The sequence below is a fragment of the Ornithodoros turicata genome, unplaced genomic scaffold, assembly GCF_037126465.1.
Source record: "Ornithodoros turicata isolate Travis unplaced genomic scaffold, ASM3712646v1 ctg00000958.1, whole genome shotgun sequence".
Lineage (NCBI taxonomy): Eukaryota > Metazoa > Arthropoda > Arachnida > Ixodida > Argasidae > Ornithodoros > Ornithodoros turicata.
Window position 1 is genome coordinate 140,915 of NW_026999427.1, and position 20,317 is coordinate 161,231.

Consider the following 20,317-nt stretch of genomic DNA (forward strand, 5'->3'; position numbering starts at 1 on the left):
ATTTAAGCTACACCATTTGTATGCATGTGTAGAAAAGGGGCTTCATCTGGCTGTCCATCCCATTGACACGCATGCATTTCCCGTTTCTTACCTTCCTGTACTGAGTCAATAAATTGCAGTATGGTCCTAAATTTCATTCAGCAGGTACATACTGGTATGTAGATGTCATTGCAACAAAAACACTAAAAAGGGGATAATTCAACTTATCCCCTTATTGCATACAGAGGTTCAATTCGGGACGACTTAAAACGTAAGCGGATGCTGATGTGGTGTGACTGTTAGCGTGTCTGGCTCTTGGGTAGCAAGACCAAAGTCCTATTCCTGGTGTCCTTACCACTTTCCCTCGAGTTGTCTGAATTCATCTGAGCTGCCTCTCTTTTTCATCTGTACTTGGTTGTGTTCAACTAAGTTCTCCTGCAATTGTTTTCTGTTTATACCACAAAGCAGAGGCAATTTCTAAGTCACAGAAACCTGTCATGTCAATGACTCCGATCACATTATTGCAGGTGAGGAAGCATTGTAAAGATGGGAGCTGCCAGCACCTTTGTTTTGCATGCCCTGTATTATCTACCACTTGTCATGCAATGCCCGATGTTCATGACTGGGAAGGAGCATTTGAATCATCCTTCGTACATCAACTTTTTCAATACTGTATTTCCACAGCCCTGTGGTGCTTATACCCTCGTTATATGTCAGATGTGATTGAAACCTATTTACGTGTTATGTAATGATTCCCTGTAACTGTGACGAGCAGATGTACTTCAATAAATGTATAGAATAAAGCAAATGTAGGGATTTTTCGGTGGAACATGTGGGGGAATGATTGTTTGGATCCTTAAGACCATGGCAGAGCTATCCTCCACTAGGTGTGTTGCCATGGTGGAGGGATACCACTATTGTCTTTGGGAGGGGGGCAGGGAATATGCATGTTCAACTCTAACGGAAAGTCTGCCACTATTTATAGCGTACGAGTTCACGCTGCCGACACACAGTTTCATATGACGTCGACATCCACAGGTGGAGGGCCGGTATTGCAAGTTACGTGCTGCTTCACGACGATTTCTGGAAACCCTCCACAGCACCGACACTTGAAATCTGTTTCTTTGTAGTTACCGCAGTCGCACCTGAGCCATATGCAGTTGCAGAGTGCATGCAGTTTCTTAAAAGAAACTCCGTCAGAAAGCATCCACTTCCCACCGCGTAATCCGTAACAAGTCATTCATGCAGTCTTCCGAGTGGCGAGAAATCACATCTGCGGTTGTGAATGCGTTTGGCCACTTTGGCTAGCCATGTTTTTGCCAATGCGGGGCCATATTTGTCCTGTTTGTTGGGGAGTGCCTCGGGACAAGAGCTCATTTCGAGCAGGGACTGTTTTTGCTTAGACTACGGCGGCCTCTGTTTGAAATATTTGAGGCTCTCACCCTGGCCCACTTCCCTTCATATACTAAGTGCCACGCTTGGCCTCTTGTGCATGTGCCAGCTCACCCTGTAACTCCTTCTCCTTGCACCCATGTAGTCTGTATGTCAAAGGAAAAAAAAAAAGAAACGGCATCACCTTCGGTTTGTAGCCCTGAAATGGAGCTACAGACGAGCGTCCATGCTGTGATCAGTGTTTCTGCAAAATGTACAGCTTGATACAACATGTGCCAAGTGTCCACAAGGTAATTACTCTCCGCAATTGAAAAATAACTTTCTTCGCGGTCACCGCTCGACCTGGGCAACAGGTTCGCCAACAAAGCAAAATTTGAGGTTGGCCAAAGCTTGGGAAACACTTGGATGCCATGCATGGTACAAACACGTTGGCCGGATTTCTGCCAACGTATTAAGTAATTCAAGCTGTTTTCGGACATAGTGCATTGTGATGTTTCTAAAGGTGCATAACAGAAGTGTTCTCTACCTTGAGGCTTGAGGCCTGAGCCATGTGGAACTCTCCCAAGTGGTGGGGGGATGGGGGGTGAGGCCCCCTTCAGGAAATCTACCCAGCTGACACCGTAGATAAGTTTCCAGAGGTATCAGGAGAATTGCGTGTTTCATGCGAGTAACCATGACAATCCTGTAAAAAGTTCTCACAACGTCGCAACACTGAATTCATGGGCGTTGTGCCCCAGCCCCTCCGACAGATCGAAAACTCTCCACCTATGGTTGGCTTCGTCTCATTATCGAAAATGGGATGTCTTAGTGAAGACTTTATAACTTCAAAGCTTTTGCTAGGAAAGAAGTTTCACTGAGTGAGAAGAAACTGGTGGGGAAGCTACACCAAGCACTGTCTTAGGTTGGTCCAGTGATAAGTTAGGTAGGTTAGTGCAGCTTTGGCAGCTAGCCTTGCCACCCATCAAAACAGATTCGGGGAGAAAAGGGAAGCTGCCAGAGTCACCATAACCTCACCTAACATTAAACGAACCTAAGACATTGCTTGGTGTAGCTTCCACACCAGTTTCTTCTCGCCCAGTGAAACTTGTTTCGTTGCAAGTGCTTTCAAAACTCTATCAACTCTATATCTCGTAATAAAATTAACAATGCTTTCTACAATGCTTTGCACAGTGCTATACACCCAACTTTGAAAAGTACGGAGTTACGTACAAACAATGCTCAAAAGTGTAAGCCATTACTTTGAAATACAAATGCAGTTACTTGGAAGTTATCACCACTTACAATTTGTGCGATTCTTTTCGCAGGATTACGGGTCTGCATGGATTTCTCAGAAGTGAGTGGTACATGCAACGTATGTGGCTAAAGGGACCGTAAGCACATATACAAGGTACGCATTTCTCTGCATTATATTATGCTACTTCAAGCTCCTCGCAATTAGTAGCGTTCAAAACCAAAAGGCACTTGCATACGGATGAAATATTCACTGCACTCTTTCGCTGTTTAGCTCTACCCTGAGCTCTAACTTGAGCGCCACGTCATTTTTACGTGGCGCTTTCCTTACCAATTACGATCAAGGGTTCATTGTATGATTATATCATTGATGTTAGAAATTGCTTTAAACGGTACACTGCATTGTATTGGAGCAACTGGATTGGACTGTAATTTACTTTGAAAAAGGCATCGATGCACACAAACCCCTCTTCGCAGGACGAGATCTCACGATGGTTGTATACGGCCTAAGTTCAATCTGGCTCGACACAGACACTGATCTGATCACGAACGCAAGACTTACTAAACAACAATGATAATGATAACGAATAACTAAGAAAACGACTGGTGACTGCACGGTTGGATCTGTGCTCCAGATCTATTCGAGCTGTAGTGGTATGTTGAAGCGAAAACCTCGCGAAAGCCCTTATGAAAGGTCTTGAGCTACAAATGGAGCTACAAAAGGTGATACCCGCAAAAGGCTGCCTGTATCACCTTCCTACCGGCAGAGCGAGCAAATAACCGGCCCGGTGGCAACCCTAGCTGAAAGGCGAGCCAAACTGTGAGACTCCTGATTGGCCGAATGGTAGGCATCATAGTTCATTTTCATTGGTTACATGCCCAGTGTTGCCTGAACTATCTCAAACTATGGGCTCTATGGGGAGCTATGGGAGCCTCCTTCGCTCTTGGTCAGCAAAGTCAAGGATAGTCGTGGAGAGCGGGACCAGGCTCCAACAGCTCCCCATAGACCCCTTAGTTTGAGATAATTCTCACAACACTGGGCACACGACCAATGAAATTGCGACATGGTGGATATTATGCACAACCAGTCAGCCAATCAGGAGCCTCCATGTCTGGCTGGCTTTTTGGTCGGTCCTGGCTACCATCGACTTCTATTGGATTTCAGGTCCGCTGCCATTACTCTGTATTCAAAATAACTAAAGCGATTTTGGGGAAAAATATAGATTTATTTGATACAAAGCACTAATTCAATGACCTGATACATGGGTGCACTGTGCGTACAAAGCCCACTGCGTTGCTGACACACTGGGACAAAGTTCGAATATGAAGCAGAACGAACACATCGTTCAACTCTTAATACCGAGCCAGTCTCGTGAGTGCGTACCATTTCATGATGAGCATATTCTTCCGCTGCCTGCGGTGCATCCATTATAAAGAAGCGAAAAGCGCTTGTGTGGCACGTAATCCTGTCTTTGTTGACAGTCCTCGAAATCCAAGAGCGCCCAGACTTGTTCTTCACGCTCCAACTCATGAAGCATTCCGGTACCGCAGTACTGTACGCGTGGGATAATAGTTGTGTCCAGAAACAGCACAACATGCGCAGACTCACAATAACGCACAAATAAATCTGCAAACATATTTCTGCAAACTGTTCTCTCGATTGACACCACCGAACACAGGACGACGACATGCCAGCCATGCTATTTCGAAACTCTGCTGAAACGGCAGAGACGCTGTACGCACATGCGCGCTACAAAATGTGATTTCAAAACGTTCTCGACCAATGAGAGCGCGCGCACAGTCTAGGCCAATGGGATTGCAACATATTGTATGGGCGCAGTGGTACATACTCTACAGCCGCTTCCGCGGGTACCTGAGGAGGACTGGCGGGACTTCTTTGGGAGCTCGTCTTCCGGTCTACACGTCCGATATTCTCAATGGATCCCCAACCTGCACGAATTCAGTGGTCGCGAGCGACCAGGGGAATATGTTGCATGCTGCCCTGAAGCGGCCAGCAGAAAATGCACACTCCATCCTGTGCAACTTCTGCATGAAAACGACGAGTGCGGAACATATCCCACATTGGACACGCTCATATTTAGCGCTGGGAACGAGGCTTAGACGGCAGTGCAGCTGATGCAGCAACGGTTGTTTCGCCTGCCGGTGTCTTCTGCCATGGCCCACCGACCTAACTAGCGGCTTCACTGTCTGTTACTCTGGCCAACCTAACCTCACTTGGAAATTTACAAATAACAGTGTAATTCATTACTAGCATGGGCGCGACTTCCAGTTAGCCTTGTTCCAAGGGGTGGGGCCGATATGGGGCCCCAAGGGCACCCCGGCCGTGCTATTCTGATCACCGAGAGCCACCAAAGATGATGGCGGTGGCGCAGCGCAACTCGCGCATGCATAGCGCGTTCACCTGAAAAAGGCCCAATGGGTGGTCAGAATAGGACGGCCGGGGGTACCCTTGGTACCTGGGGCACCGAGCGAAAGATGCCTCAACGATGCGCTGTCGTTGGTTGCACAAGTGCATGTAGTTCTTAGCTGCATAATTTTAGCCTTAACTTTCTTATCTTCAGCTTCATGGGTTGTTTTTGCTCGTCAACCACATAAAAGCCATTCTTGTACAGCAGAAAGGGGCACACACCTTTCCCATTTTGTGTACAGAAACCAGTGTTGTATGTAGCGCCATTACTAGTAGCGGCGCTACCGTATCCGTTACTTTTTTCGGTAGCGGAGTAGAGATCGCGCTACTTTTTTAAACTGGTAACGAAAGAAGTACTTCCGCTACAAATTTGCGGTAGCGCAATCTTTGAGCCCTACCGCTACTTTCCGAGCTGGGGTTCGCGACAACGCGATTTCGACCTATCATCAAGCCTCCACTCTGCCTGCCTTCGATCAAGCTGCCCGATATCACAACTCATTCTGGGAAGGCCGGGCAAATAGCCGAAAGGAGGGCACAGAGGCCGTTATCTTACAAAGAGGATGTGTGCTCCACGTGTTCCCTATTTGGGATGAACCTTCTTGAAGATTTGGTGCATTGTTGGAGTTGTCTGCAAACTGACGTCACTCCATTCTGGAGCCGTCCTCGCTAGCTATGAGTCATGACATTCCACATGACATTGCACCACGTATGCTTAGGTGCTTGACAGTTGCCATTTCTTGTCCGCTGCAATGGAGGAACCATGGCATGCTACAGTACAAAACAGTAGCGTGGTGTTTAGATGTCTACTATGCGCCTCGGTGGGAATGCTTTATCTGGGCGTCAAGGAAGTCAACGTCCAATTTGAAAAAGCACACCATACAGGTATGTCTACTAACTTCTCGTTCCAGGCAATCCAAGTTCTTTTTGTGACAAAGCTGTTGAACCTTTTATCGGTAGACTTGCTTTGTGCTTTATTTGCTTTAGAGGAAGAGAAAGATATGCAGGATACCAAGTAGGCTTTAGTAAATCTATAAAAAAACGGTTTTCAAAATTTTAGCCTTCAGGCGACCTACGTGTATCCACTGGACGTCGATTTATTATTTTGGGGTATTGTTTTATTTTATTATTTATTATTTTAAGACGTTTGAAGTACGTCATCAACGATACTGTTTGTTTCTTTCCTAAAAAGTAGCGCATGAAGTATCGCGTTACTTTTTACGGGTAACGGTAGCGGTATTCCGCTACTTTTAGGTACGTGTAACGATATCGGGATTTCATTACTTTTTGCTCAGGTAGCGCGTATCGGTATTGCGCTACCTTTTTTGGGTAGCGGGTACAACACTGACAGAAACCCTAGATGCTTAATGTGCCTGGTACGACTGCTGCCTTGTAAAAGCATACTACTAGACCTTCATGGACCTCGTTCCACATTTCTTTGCCGTTATCTCAAGAGGCCATACCAGTCCGGGAGCAATTCAGATTCACGATTTTCCCAATTCTAGATGGCGCCACACTTGCCCTCCTCGTCACGCCGTTTGCCTCAGACACCGAAATAATCCCCATTGTGCACGGTTGAGGTCGCGAGTTTAAAGGAGCTAGGAAAGCACTTTAATCACTACCATTTTTTAAAACCAAGCGGTTCGTAAGCTTATTAAAATGCACCATGCGAAATAATACTATCAACAGGTGCACAAATATCGCAGAATTCGATTTTGAAAATCACGACCGTTCGCAACGGTGGCAATACCCGGAACGAGCCGTCGAGCCGCTTGTGTCATTTTGACGTCAGAAAAGTGGAGCCGCTGATTGGTTTCGAAGAACGTCATCTGCTATTTTTCACTCGGAACCCCGTTACAGCGGTGGATAAGTTTCTTATGCTTTTTCTTTGGTTTATCAGATACAATAAACGAAGACTGATCTACAGACACTGTTCAAAGTTAAGCCGTGAGATTGTAGAGGCCATTATTGAACTTCCCGAGCGAAGTCAACCAAAAATCGGTCAACCTCTCCCCGCTTGACCTTGCTTTCCCTAAAGCGACCTTCCTGAGTAGGTGGATTATGAAAATAAACTTCAGGTGCCAGTTGAACGCTGTTCTGTCCGTGTCTGTGTTTTGTATGCTGTCCGCTATCGTGGTGACTGTTTCTTGTTGTGTTGTTGGTGGCAATACGTATAAACACAGTGCAGCACTAAGCGCTGCTTCAGTTCACGCCTCAAAATGACCGCTGAATCGCTATGACCACGAATTCCGTCCGCTATGTCATTATATCAATATCCGCTATATCACTAATTCGCTATGATCACTAGTGCTCGTCACTTCGACTAGCAACTTTGTTAGCCATTCAGTTAATTCCTTATTCAGCTGGAGGAGTGTTCTTGCCCATACGTTGTCAGATACAATCCAGTGAAATCTATCGCAATATGCCGTCGCCGGCACGTCGTGGCATCAGGAGTTGAACATTCATTGCCTGAGTTACACACCAACATAGCAAAGCAGTGTCATAAGACCACCACAATTTATGGTCAACTTACCAATCATCGAGCTAATCGAGAATTGGCCGATGCAGACTACAAATGTGGACGACGCAGACACGCCAGTTTGAGTTGATCCGTGCTCGGCGCTATTTGTTTTGTCACCATATAGTGCATCAGTTTTATCCACTATATAGTGACCGACAACGCCGGTTAAGTCTGCGTCCGACGACATATCAGCGTGCACTGAAACAACACGTGACTAGCGTAAATTTTAGCTGACTATAAAATGTTGCACGCAGAAAACTGCCAACGGCAAACTAACCCAGCCATAATATTGCAAGCATACAACTAACCAACCAACATGACACCCTGCTAAGCCAAATGGCTGCTAAATGTGTGTTTCGTTCGCTAAGACTGCTTGGACACATATAGAAAACCACTGAATTTGAGTGGTTAAATAGGGATGTTATGTTCTTAATCGCGGCATATCATCTTACGAAGCAGCATTTCCCCCTTTCCTTGTTTCCAGAACATGAATTTCGAGAACGGGGGTTTCACGACCAGGAATATCGAGGTTCTCCCTTATTCATCCCTTGACGGGGAGAAAGCAGGGGGAAAGAAAACGGAAAGAAAGAAAAGAAAACCAGTCAGCACTGACCTGGATAGAAGCGCGGTCGCCACTTTCAACTTTTATTACGTCACCAATGACGTTTTTTTCATTCTCCTCCTCGTTTGACCCGGAGGAGCGAGTCGAGTGGGAACGCGCGCGGCGATGTTCAAGTGTCTTTTTTTCTACGAAAAACATCGCGTACAGAGAAAATTTTCGTGTTAATCATCAAGTTAAGTTACCTGCTTCCACAACGCGTTCGGAACGGAAAATTTTTGAGATGGCTTTCAGAGCTCCTTTAAGGCGGCGCGTTCCCCTGCACTATTTGTCGAGGGGTAAAGTGTTGGACCTTGATACAAAAGGTCCGCAGTTCGATTCGAGACATTCATGTCTTTTTGCTTGTCCCCTATCGCTATATGAGTACTTTGTTATTTTTATTTTGTTAAATATTTATGCTATAATTATTGTTTTCACAAGTCACTGGCGTCCGTACTGACTGATTATGGCATTTAGTTGCTTACTTTAGAAGCGTGATCGGACAGTACGGATGGTAATATGGTCAATACACACGCAGATGGTATTAAACTAATGTTGCCAACACCGAGTCTGAGGACCGGAGATGCCGGTATTTCAGAGGCTCTCAACTGAATGTACCAGCGCCCGTAAAAGCTGCACGCAGTGCTTACAATGCCAGTCTAGAAAACCTGGTGCTCGAACAGTTTTTTTTTTCGAAATCGCTATAGAAGTTTAATAAAAACCTGTTCAAAGAGGGAGGAGAAAAATTGTGTTTTTTTTTTTTCACATTTGTGACGTAGCCGTAAAATACATTTGACATGTATCAGAAATGTAGTAACGTTATCCGATTCATAGTTGAGCTAAATGACAATTTAGTTTAACAGTCTATCATCGGCCTATGTTCCGTGACAAAATGTTCCCAGCTTCTTGTACACAGCAACTCACGGTCTGGTTTGTCAGGATAATCACATACCTCACGATTCAGGTCTGTATGCAACAAGTCTTCTTTGGAAGTGTAGGACGGAGCTTCTTGAAACACACCTGTTGTAAAAGGGACAGGCTATTATCATCATGCATTTTTAGGGCCTTGTGTTTTAGGGTTAAACCAGGTTAGACCTGTTTATATCCCAGATATGCATCATCGTACGGTAAAAACTGAAGACTGATGTCATAACACTGAAAGAACCAGCCAGCTGTAAAGTTCACAATAAATAATTTTGCACCCTGCCACCAAACACCATGAGCCATGTGAGAGCATTTTTTAGTTTTCATTTTGGTTTGTACTGTCACCTTAAAGCAGAATTTCAACAAACACACAGTTGGTCGCTAATGAAATAAGTAGGACACTCTGATTAGGGATTCATTTATCTCCAGAGGCAGCGACAGGAAGAAGAAAATGCTTACTTAGAAAATGAGCACATTCCTTGTGTCCACCTCTGAGTGCCAAGTCAAGTGGTGTCTCGTCCCCCAAAGTGCGTGGTCGTGCAGCAGCACCAAAGCTCAGTAAAACCTAAAGAAAGGGAAAAGTATGCCTTGTCTTGTAAGGTATTTCTACGTAAAGTAACTACAAGGAGAAACGTAGGAGACAAAAAGGAAAGTTAGGTAGCAAGCGAGCTGGTGGTGACGATCCATGACTTGAAAACCAGAGACAAGGTAGAAGACTGTAACAGACAAACACAAACACGCCGAGCTTGAGACCGTGTTTGTCTGTTATCGCCCTCTACCTCGTCGTGCGTTTTCAAGTCATGGGTGGGAGACATATCGCATCATTATTGGCGAAGCCGTTGGTTAGGTCGGTGTCAGAAGCCTTGCAGCAGGCGAAACAACCAGGGTGTCTGTAGAACCTGTAGAACCCCCCATCTGTAGAACCTAACCTGGACAACATTTCAAGTTTCGATTCCGTTAGGCTTAGCGTATTTCTCCTGCACTGGAAGTGCGTCAGATGGGGTTCTTGAAATTCATATAAAAAAACTTCTAGACCACACATTCTTGTAATTCTTGTTTTTTTTTTATTTTCGCTATATAGTTCTCTCTCACTTCAGTACATTATTTCGGAGTGACTAATTAGAAAAAACCATAAGCCCGTCTACGCAACTACACCTGAACTTTGCATGTTGGCAAGAACGTACGAAGTATACGTACGAAGTAAGGATGTTGTACAGGGTGTTACCCTATAAAAGTCTACCCGCGCCGGCATGCCGTGCTCGCCAATTACTCAATGCGGGCGGTACAATGTGTTGCCTACGTATAAAACTCATAAGGACGTTCCATCATGGTAAATATCGAAGTGATTGAGCACCGTAACGCAAAGTTATAGCGCAAAACGTAAGGTTCCCGTAGTCAAAACAGCCAAGATGGCGCCTCTCAGTTAGCAGACGGCATCCGTTTTGGGTGTCGTCTGCTGAGTATACGTCGGCATTTTTCGTTCCTCACGTTGCTTGCTTCTGAGCAAAATACGACAGTTACACGAAAGCGAAATGAAAACTGCAGTTCCATCCGGCTGGCAGGATATGCGACACGTCGTCGTCTGGGGAGCAGCATGTCAAGTGCACTCAACCACTTTGGAATTTACCAAGATTAAATGTCCTTATGAGCTTTATATAAAGATCGTACAATGTGCCACCTGCATTGAGTAACTGGCGAATATGGCATGGCGACCCGGGTAGACTTTTATGGGGTAACACCCTGCACATTAAAAGTACCCCAGAAATAACTTCCAAGTACTTGGAATATTCACTCACCTGCCCTTTTTTGCAACACGGCCATAAAACGATCGGCTAGGTATGTGCCGTTCGAAAAGGAACAGTTCAACAGAATTACTCATTTGCCGCTATTGCGGTTGCTGGCAGCCATGTTTAAACTGCGCATATGGGCTTACTTTTGCCAGGCCCCCATAGCTCCCCCTCTTCGCGGCTCTAAAAAAAAGTTTGCACGTCATAAACACGTGGTATTACTCCGTCAGGCATCATAGTTGATACCCATTGGCCGAAGGACATTGCGCGCTCCGCTATTGGTTGGCAAAGTTTCAAAAGAGCATTCTTTCGCGGGCTGCCTGCCTGCTGCCTGTCTGGCGGGCAGTTACCAGTTACGAGAAGAGAAGGGAGAGAAGTGGCAGCGGCGTCTCGCGTCTCGACGATGTCAGTTGACACCACGGTATGATGGCATTGTTCAAAGAGAAGTCCCAGTTTTGTTCGTGTGTCAAAGTGACTCAGCGCGTGTTGTGATGTTTCCCGACACAAGTATCCTACGTACGAACAGTCTCTCGAGTTCAGAACTGGAATGCAGTGGTGAGCTCACGCCTGAGGAACACTTGTGAGCGTCGTCGCATTTTCAAATGCAGTCACAACGGAGACAGGATTCGGTGTCCGTGCGACAAGCATTGCCCGCTTCGTTGAAACCTTCGCACTGCAACCAACGAAAGGAGATGCCAACCGTGAAATCGCGTGCACTCGTGTGAGCGTCGCTCACTTCTGGGAGTAGAGTGTGTGTGTGTGTTTCGAGTTCGAACTTGGTCAACGAACGCAACGATTTGGACTCTGTAGGCACGGTGAATATTTGTGTCAGACTATTGAATCAGCAAGCTGTATCATGTGAGTGTCCTCGAACAGTAACAGCTGCCAGGGAAGATGCCTGCGCAACATTTGTGCTCTGCTTCTTGGTGTAGAAAGTATTCGAGCGCCCGAACGCCTCGTACCCGATACCTGGTCAACGACTGCCGAGAGGTAAGTCATTTGTCGTTGCTTGTTGCCTTACAACACCGCATTCACTTCGTGTATTGTGAATAAGTTGCTTAACAGTTACCGTAATACGCGGTGACCGAGACAGACAGCGTAGCTTTGCAGATACGATGGTAGACTATATTTCTTTCTATCATCTAAACGTTATGATTAAATACCCGTTCACGTCGTACTGTATAAAGGTATGACGCTACTGTAAGTCTGATTCATGGTGATTTCGCTCGACAAGTTTCGTACGACGCGTTGACTTAGTAGCTGTTCTGTACGTAGCGCCAAAGCCAAGATTGTCAGGCTAATCGGTCGGAATATATATCATTGTGAAGTAGCGCAATAAAAGGTATTTTTTTATACTAAGGTCGCTCATCACACCCCATGGCTGCGAGCTTCTCGCAACCCTGCCACCGCTCTTATTTTTCGCGTTCAATAGCACCTTTATTCTTTCTATTTACATTGCAACTTTCACATGCATAACCGTATATCTGATAAAATTTTTTTTTCATCTTGCAGCCACTGAACTCCAGTTCCCAGTAGCAGTCCTTGCCAGAGGCAGTCCGACATTATCAAGCTTCTTCAAGCAAATTCTGGAGCAATATTAATGTCATCCTGTGTACGTCTTGCTTGCATAACCGTATGTTGCACAATAAAATACTTCATGTGACAAACAACCAAGGCTCTGTCGTATTCCTGTAACTCCCACTGCATTCCGACAAACGCGAACCAAAAAAAAACAGTGCATGGAAGGAAAAAAAAAGGAACAACAAAAGAAGACGGGAAGCAGAGCAGAGAGGGGGAAAGTAGTGAGAGAGAAACGGATAACACGTCATTTACGTCATTCGCGACATAATCAAAAAAGAAAAAAAATAGGGTGGCTAGTCCTCAGTCATTGGTCGAGCTCCGGAGGTCACGTGAGTTTTCAGCTACAATAGATTTCTACTACAGCTTCGCGCCCCTGGTAAAAGCCGATGGTAGCCAGTACCGGGCCGAAAGGCGAGCCAAACTGAGAGACTCCTGATTGGCCGAAAGGTAGGCATCATAGTTCATTTTCATTGGTTGCATGTCCAGTGTTGCCTGAATTATCTCAAACTATGGGCTCTATGGGGAGCTGTGGGAGCCAGAGCCGTATATTAAAAGGGAGTCTGGCCATTGGGAGGAGTCACAAAAAGAGGCTCGACCTGTCAATCACAGTTTCGCTCCTCTGATTGGTTTGCTTTTTACCAAGGGGGTCGCCATAACACCATACTGCCACCCAAAATGGCGACGAAAACAAACGCAGTGAAGCGGGGATTTCGTGACAAAAAATTTTCACAGACTAACCTGATTTTACGCTGCAAATGTACATCCTAATATAAATTTCTCAGAAATCAGTTTCAACTTATGCTCATCCATCAATATCTAACTGAAAATAATACGTTTTGTCGCCGGTGTTAGGCCTAGTGAACACGGCGATCGCGGCGACCACAACGAAATCATAACAAAAACGGCGCTGTGCTGTACAATCTTATTTTTAACAGCTGGATTTCATGGATATAAACATTCTTGCCTCTTATATTCCAACTATTCATGTAGATTTGTTTAAAAATCATACCGACAACAGAATGTGTCCCAGCAGATGGTTCTGCCGGCAGCGGTACAACGACGGAAGCAGACGACAATTCCCGACGTGCCTTACGCTCCCTAGGTGGCGCTTATCAAATTTGCACCAACAATCCACTAGTTTTGCAGATTGCGAGAGGTATCCATTTCAATCCAATCCACTTGCCACCCAAAATGGCGCTGCCCATGTTGGATAAGGGGGCAAATAGTGAGGATAGGCTGATTGATAGCGCCCCATATTTCAAGACTTCATTGGTCGGAAAGCTGAAAAAGTGGGTGGAGCTTCAGGTATAGGCATGACCCATTAATGGCCAGACTCCCTTTTAATATACGGCTCTGGTGGGAGCCTGCCCATAGCTCCCCCTCTTCGCGGCTCTAAAAAAATGTTTGCACGTCATGAACACGTGGTATTACTCCGTCTCGCATCATAGTTGATACACATTGGCCGAAGGACATTGCGCGATCCGCAATTGGTTGGCAAAGTTTCAAAAGCGCATTCTTTCGCGGGCTGCCTGGGCCTGTCTGGCGGGCAGTTACGAGAAGTGAAGAGACAGCCAGCGGCGTCTCGACGATGTCAGTTGACACCACGACACCACCGTATGATGGCATTGTTCAAAGAGAAGTCCCAGATTTGTTAGTGTGTCAGACTCAGAGTGACTCAGCGCGTGTTGTGATGTTTCCCGACACAAGTATCCTACGTACCTCTCGAGTTCAGAACTGTAGTACAACACAAGGATCCTACGAGGACAAGTATCCTACGTAGTCTCTCGAGTTCAGAACTGGAATGCAGTGGTGAGCTGACGCCTGAGGAACCCCGCCGGTGAGCGCCGTCGCATTTTCAAATGCAGTCACAACGGAGACAGGATTCGGTGTCCGTGCGACAAGCATTGCCCGCTTCGTTGAACTGCAACCAACGAAAGGAGATGCTCACCGTGAATCCGCATGCACTCGTGTGGGCGTCGCTCACTTCTGGGAGTAGAGTGTGTGTGTGTTTTTCGAGTTCGAACTTTAATTGTCAACGAACGCAACGATTTCGACTCTGTAGGCACGGTGAATATTTGTGTCAGACTATTGAATCAGTACGATGTTTCAAATAAATGTATATTTTGTCAAAAATTTGCCTAGTTGTTCTGGAATACGGAATAACGAGCGTCGGCCATGAAAACCAGTACAAGTAAAAGCCAATGGTAGCCAGTAGAGGTGGGCACCCTCGCGAGGGTGAGGGACCTCACGATATTTGGGGCGAGGGCCAATTTTTCTGGTGATGTTTGAGGCGAGGAAAATTTTCAAAAAGTTTTTGAGGTGAGGCGAGGAAAAAAATTACGAAAACTTTTCCCGCGCGTACACGGGATATCTTTCCTTCTTTCCGCAGCTTCTGTCTCTCGTCTGGGCGGGGACTGCCCTCCTCTCGCCGCTGATCTGACGCCCGACTTTGCGCGTCATTCGCATACTCGCAATTGAACCTCAATTTCTGCGCAACTTTTACGGGTATAACAATCGTTCCACGAAGCGTTTTCTATGATTGACTAGGCCAAATCCTCCAACAAGAAGAAAAAAAATCGTTACATTGACTAAGCAATTTCATGAGTTCAATTTCAAAAATGTATTTCAATGACAAATTGATGAAACTATTTGTATTTGGTGACAAACTAAATGTCCAGAAGAAATTTGTTTACCCCATATTTCTCCGTTGAGCCGTTTCCTTATAATGGTCAAATGACACGTTTCGTGCCGCACCCTGTATGCACTCACGCTTCAGGCAGTCTACATTGGCAGTCACTCAAAGCCAACGCGCATCGAATACACAATCTTCACATCGAATACACAAATAGCTTTAAAACATTGAGGTGATGTGAGGAAAATTTCGAAACAAATTTTTGAGGTGAGGTGAGGAAAAGTCTCAAATTCCTTTGAGGTGAGATGAGGAAAATTTTTCAAAACATTTTTGAGGTGAGGAAAATTTTTTCTCCCAGAAAATTGAGGTGAGGGCGAGGCTAGTGAGGACAAACGCCCACCTCTTTTAGCCAGTACCGGGCCGAAAGGCGAGCCAAACAGAGAGACTTCTGATTGGCCGAATGGTAGGCATCATAGTTCATTTTCATTGCTTGCATGCCCAGTGTTGCCTGAATTCTCTCAAACTATGGGCTCTATGCTTTTGCTCGGACGAATGCGTGCGATCTCAAGTCAGTGACGTCATCGATGACGTGATTTTCCTTTTCTTTTTTGTTTCCCGCGGTCTTAGTCCCGTCCGAAGTTCAGAGGATTAAGTGCCACTACGATATATTCCGTGCTAGCGCCGCGAAGCAATTGTGGCGTACAGATTCTATTTCATATTTGTAATACGTACGTCATGTAGGGTTCGAGAAAGGTGGCCGATAACAGACACCAAGAATCACTCTGCGATAACCACTTTTGTCCAGACAAATTCACAGGCTACATCAACAACGCAGGATTCAAGTTCACTTGCTATGGCAATAAGCCCTACATATTATATGTGGAAACAGTTCCTTGTTCGAAACTTTTGCGGACAATCATGCTTCGGTCAGCAATACAATATCCGCGTCACAGGTACCGGTGATATGGTTTAACTCGCCGCTTTTTCTTTAGCAGACTGCGTATATGTATTAGTAAAAAGAACAGATATTGCACGGTTACGTTGAAATCCATATGCCCTGGTTGTTCGCTATACAATAGAGGTGTCGACTGCGGGCGCTCCTATAGCAGCGTTTGCGGCGTTAAAATGATAGCAATAAAAACTACACAGTTTACTATAACGAAAGGGCCAGACAAAAAGGGGACATGCTCAGACAGACCATTCTGTCCCATAATATTCCCAAATCGATCAACATGGGCAGATGTTCTATAGGGAAGTCCCATACGGATGTGAATATTCCCCCTTCGAAGGCCGTGCTGGAGCTATCCCGAGATGCTTCGTCAAGGACAAAAAACAGATGCATCTTGCGCCGCGTCACCTTGTAGCAACGGTCGTTAGGTTGCACCATAATTGCACTCTGAAGTGCAATCATTGTGCAATAGAAACGGCGCCGCAGGGCGTAATCTGTGTGTAGGTTCGGAATTGAAATTGTAGTGATAGAAGGCTGGGATTCGGTTTTGGCCGTTTTTAAATCCATGTTGGAATACGAAGAGATATTATTAATGTGTCTGCGCGCACGTTTCGCGAAAAGGGGGAGAAAACGCAAGATGGGAATCGGGGGTTTGCCCAACAGAAGTGCCTGCTGCTCAACTTTGGAAAATTTTGCGATCAACAACTACAAATCGCAAGAGGACTGCTCTGAACTGTCTGATCTTTCGTCTTCTGTCACGTCACCTTAACACCCGGACAACTGCAGCATTAGACTAACTACGGCAGGTGTGAGCCAGGCAGTTGCGCCGGTGATGTGTGATTCAAGTGTGTGCTCGAATCGCTGGAAAACATAAAAGAAAATAGCGAAGAATATACATACGATTAATGTATTCTATTTAATGAGGGAGTTTCTCTCTATCTGTTCTTGTTAATCTCTCGCGAAATTCGGAGCCGCGTACAACAACAACAATAAATGATAGGGAGTTTATGATGACATGGGATGTTTACCGCTGGTAGCCACAGGACCCTACCCTACTTCACGTAGGAAAGTTCCACACAGCTATGATACTATCTTGTCAAGTAAAATAAATGTTCAAAATCGTTGTGCATATCGAATAAATGATGCTGAATTCGAGAAGCCATACGCCTTCGAAAGCGGTACACAGGCATGAGGCAGTTCATGAGGTGCTGGAAGTGCTTGTTTTAACGGAAGATTTAAAGGAATATTTAACCTGTTCTCAGTCTGACGGGCTGCGTACATTGAACATCTCTTAATTCCTTTTTTCAAGTTACAACTCCCAAGCCCTACTTGCAAACACTTATGCAACGGCGCGCATACCAATCTGACTTCCCCGTCTTTGGTATTCCCGCCCCCCATCCCTTGCTCTCTCTTTTCCTCCTCACGTGACATGACGCACCCCATGAGGCGGCAACCGCATGGAGCTCTTGAAGATAGACCAAAAGCCAGGGGACATCATGAAGAAACCTTACACACACTGGCTTGACGTAACAATGAAACAAAATGTAATATGACGTTTCGATGCCTGTTCGGGCATCAGAATGAAACAAGAAACAGTACACCATCCGAGTTCTACTTATAGCTTAGTCATGACCTTGTAGCAATCAGGTAGTGACCCTTTGTGACTGTTACATGCGTTATCATTACGGTGAATGTGCCAAGATTCCAAAAATTTTCTTACCCCCCATTTATGCTCGTGCGCCACGGTCTTTGCATTGTGAAAGTCAAAAGAATGACCTGTTTTTAACATGTGCTCGACAAGTTCTTTGCGGTGATTCACTGCCAGTGGTTTTGATGATCTGTTGATGATGACTAGACTGAAAGAACATCGGCCGACACGGCCAGCCAGGGAGAGGGGACAGGCAATCGGCCTGTCCACTTTTTTCATGCCCGACGCTTGTTATTCCGTATTCCAGAACAAATAGGCAAATTTTTGACAAAATACACATTTATTTGAAACATCGTACTGATTCAATAATCTGACACAAATATTCACCGTGCCTACAGAGTCCAAATCGTTGCGTCCGTTGACCAAGTTCGAACACGAAAACACACACACACACTACTCCCAGAAGTAAGCGACGATCACAGGAGTGCACGCGATTTCACGGTGAGCATCTCCTTTCGTTGGTTGCAGTGCGAAGGTTTCAACGAAGCGGGCAATGCTTGTCGCACGGACACCGAATCCTGTCTCCGTTGTGACTGCATTTGAAAATGCGACGGCGCTCACAAGTGTTCCTCAGGCGTCAGCTCACCACTGCATTCCAGTTCTGAACTCGAGAGACTGTTCGCACTGTTCGTACGTAGGATACTTGTGTCGGGGAAACATCACAACACGCGCTGAGTCACTTTGACACACGAACATATCTGGGACTTCTCTTTCAACAATGCCATCATACCGTGGCAGTGTTGCCAGGTCACTTGGGCGGAAATTCAGGAGGTCGGCATCAGAAAGTTCAGTAGAATATAGTAGATGTACTAAAAACAAGGGCGAAACGTTCCACACGTTCCACAGCGACCTAACTAGTGGGCCATATGATAAATAAACACGAACTATCCCGATGTAGAGGCGACAGAATAAGCATAATGTAATTGTTACTTGGTGTAAGTAAGATGTGCTTGCGGGTCATTCGATCACGTACTCTCGCTCATAAAAGCGCTCATGCTATCTACAACTATGTACTATGTATGTACTATGTAACTACGTACTCTCGCTCATACTATGTACAATCAGTTTCTACTAATTCACAGTGAAGTAATAGAGGTTCTTCTCTCCTATCAGTCGCTCCGTGTGCAGCAGTCCTGTGATAGTGTCTCTCGAAAACTGTTCCGTTTTCATGAGGTTGACCTGAGAAAATATCCGTTCCACGCACGCGCTCGAATGCGAGAAGCAGGGGGGGTTCTACAACGAAACTTCCTAACGACGGAAACATAAGCCCGTCGGAACTTGTCTTCATGTTTGCTATGTTACCGGGTGTCCTGTGGAATATGAATACTTCTTCCATGTATTTGCTATAGATTGTTTTACTTGCAGATGCCACATAACACGTAGACCCCTCACTATGTCAAAACGACATGATTTTCTCGCTCGTATGCGGACTTCGATGCAACCAGACAGTGTCAGCAAACGTGAATTGGAGTTCGCTGTGGAAACCCACGGTTCAGGCAAAAAAATCAGTAGATTTAAGCGCGTTTTGATTTTTTTTCAGTATTTCAGTAGACAGACTCGAAGTCCAGTAGATCTACTGAAATTTCAGTAGACCTGGCAACACTGTACCGTGGTGTCAACTGACATCGTCGAGACGGTCGAGACGCCGCTGCCACTTCTCTCCCTTCTCTTCTCGTAACTGCCCGCCAGACCAGTGGAGTGCAGCTGTAGCTTCCACAGTTTCGCCACAAAAACCACCGCCCCCCCCCCTGACCACGTGATCATCAGTAACGAATCACGACAAAGTAGCCGGAAAACGGCGCCAAAAAGCGCGCGCTGGCTGATTGAACTGCGCATGTGCGCTGCGTGCCCTCTCCACACCCTCTCACTCGAATTATCTCCCCCCCCCCCCCGTTCCGAGCGCTTCGCCAGGCCATCTGCTAATATTATCGGGAAGCAGAAAATGAAAATCCAGAAGACGAAGGAATTCACATGTACAAATTTATTGACACGGTAAACATATAAACAAGAAGCAACACTTGAATGCAAGTAAATCTACACGATTACAGAATACTGCAGAATAAATAAAGAATAAATAGTGCCGAGCAACAGAAAGCGTGACTATCATATTCTACAATCCTTAAGGGAACCTATTCGGTTTGAAGAAAGTAGACATTATTATACACATATATAGCACGTGATGAGTCGCAGAAGCCATCCGCTTCATCCCAGCACAACTGTCAAATTTTCTGGTGACAGGGGCCACATGCTCGCGGATCGCAGGGCCACGAACAGCTTCTGAATGAAGCTTCTGTCGGTGTCTGAATGAAAAAAAAAAGGAACCTGTTAACGATATGGTAAACCCGAGCACAGGCAACGTTAATTGGCTGAATACGCTCTGTAAGACATGCTATCGTTACGCGCCTAACATCGACTAATGACAAAATTCCAGGAGCCCTGCGTACGCGATGCACGCTGTTTTCCTTTTCATGCACACCAGTGTATTAAACATCAGACACATTCAAATAGCGGAACAAAACGCAACAAGTAACGCCACGCAGAATCATCAACCAGATCATGACTGATAACCGGCAGAAAGTGATGTAATACGG

The 20,317-nt window shown here is 45.7% G+C and overlaps 2 protein-coding genes across 14 annotated transcripts in view; one reads left to right on the top strand and one right to left on the bottom strand.

Moving 5' to 3' along the window:
- Positions 1 to 11,038, bottom strand: part of LOC135375942 (uncharacterized) — a 73,937-nt gene extending 62,899 nt beyond the window's left edge. For 4 of the 8 annotated variants that reach the window (XR_010417443.1, XR_010417441.1, XR_010417440.1 and 1 more), the window contains exons 1-3: positions 10,866 to 11,038; positions 9,529 to 9,634; positions 7,560 to 9,165 (exon numbers count right to left, since the gene is read on the bottom strand). Coding sequence is in view for 3 of the 8 variants with exons in the window: in XM_064608579.1 (XP_064464649.1) it covers positions 7,560 to 7,734 (175 nt within the window). In the remaining 5 variants the exon portion in view is untranslated. The remainder of the gene's footprint in view (positions 1 to 7,559; positions 9,166 to 9,528; positions 9,635 to 10,865) is intronic. The other 4 variants (XM_064608577.1, XM_064608578.1, XM_064608579.1 and 1 more) reach the window with 3 other exon arrangements.
- The window catches only part of LOC135375939 (major facilitator superfamily domain-containing protein 1-like), a 238,210-nt gene that overhangs the window by 53,298 nt on the left and 164,595 nt on the right, over positions 1 to 20,317 (top strand). For all 6 annotated transcript variants that reach the window (XM_064608564.1, XM_064608561.1, XM_064608571.1 and 3 more), the window contains one exon: positions 2,676 to 2,758. The gene's annotated coding sequence lies outside the window, so the exon portion shown is untranslated. The remainder of the gene's footprint in view (positions 1 to 2,675; positions 2,759 to 20,317) is intronic.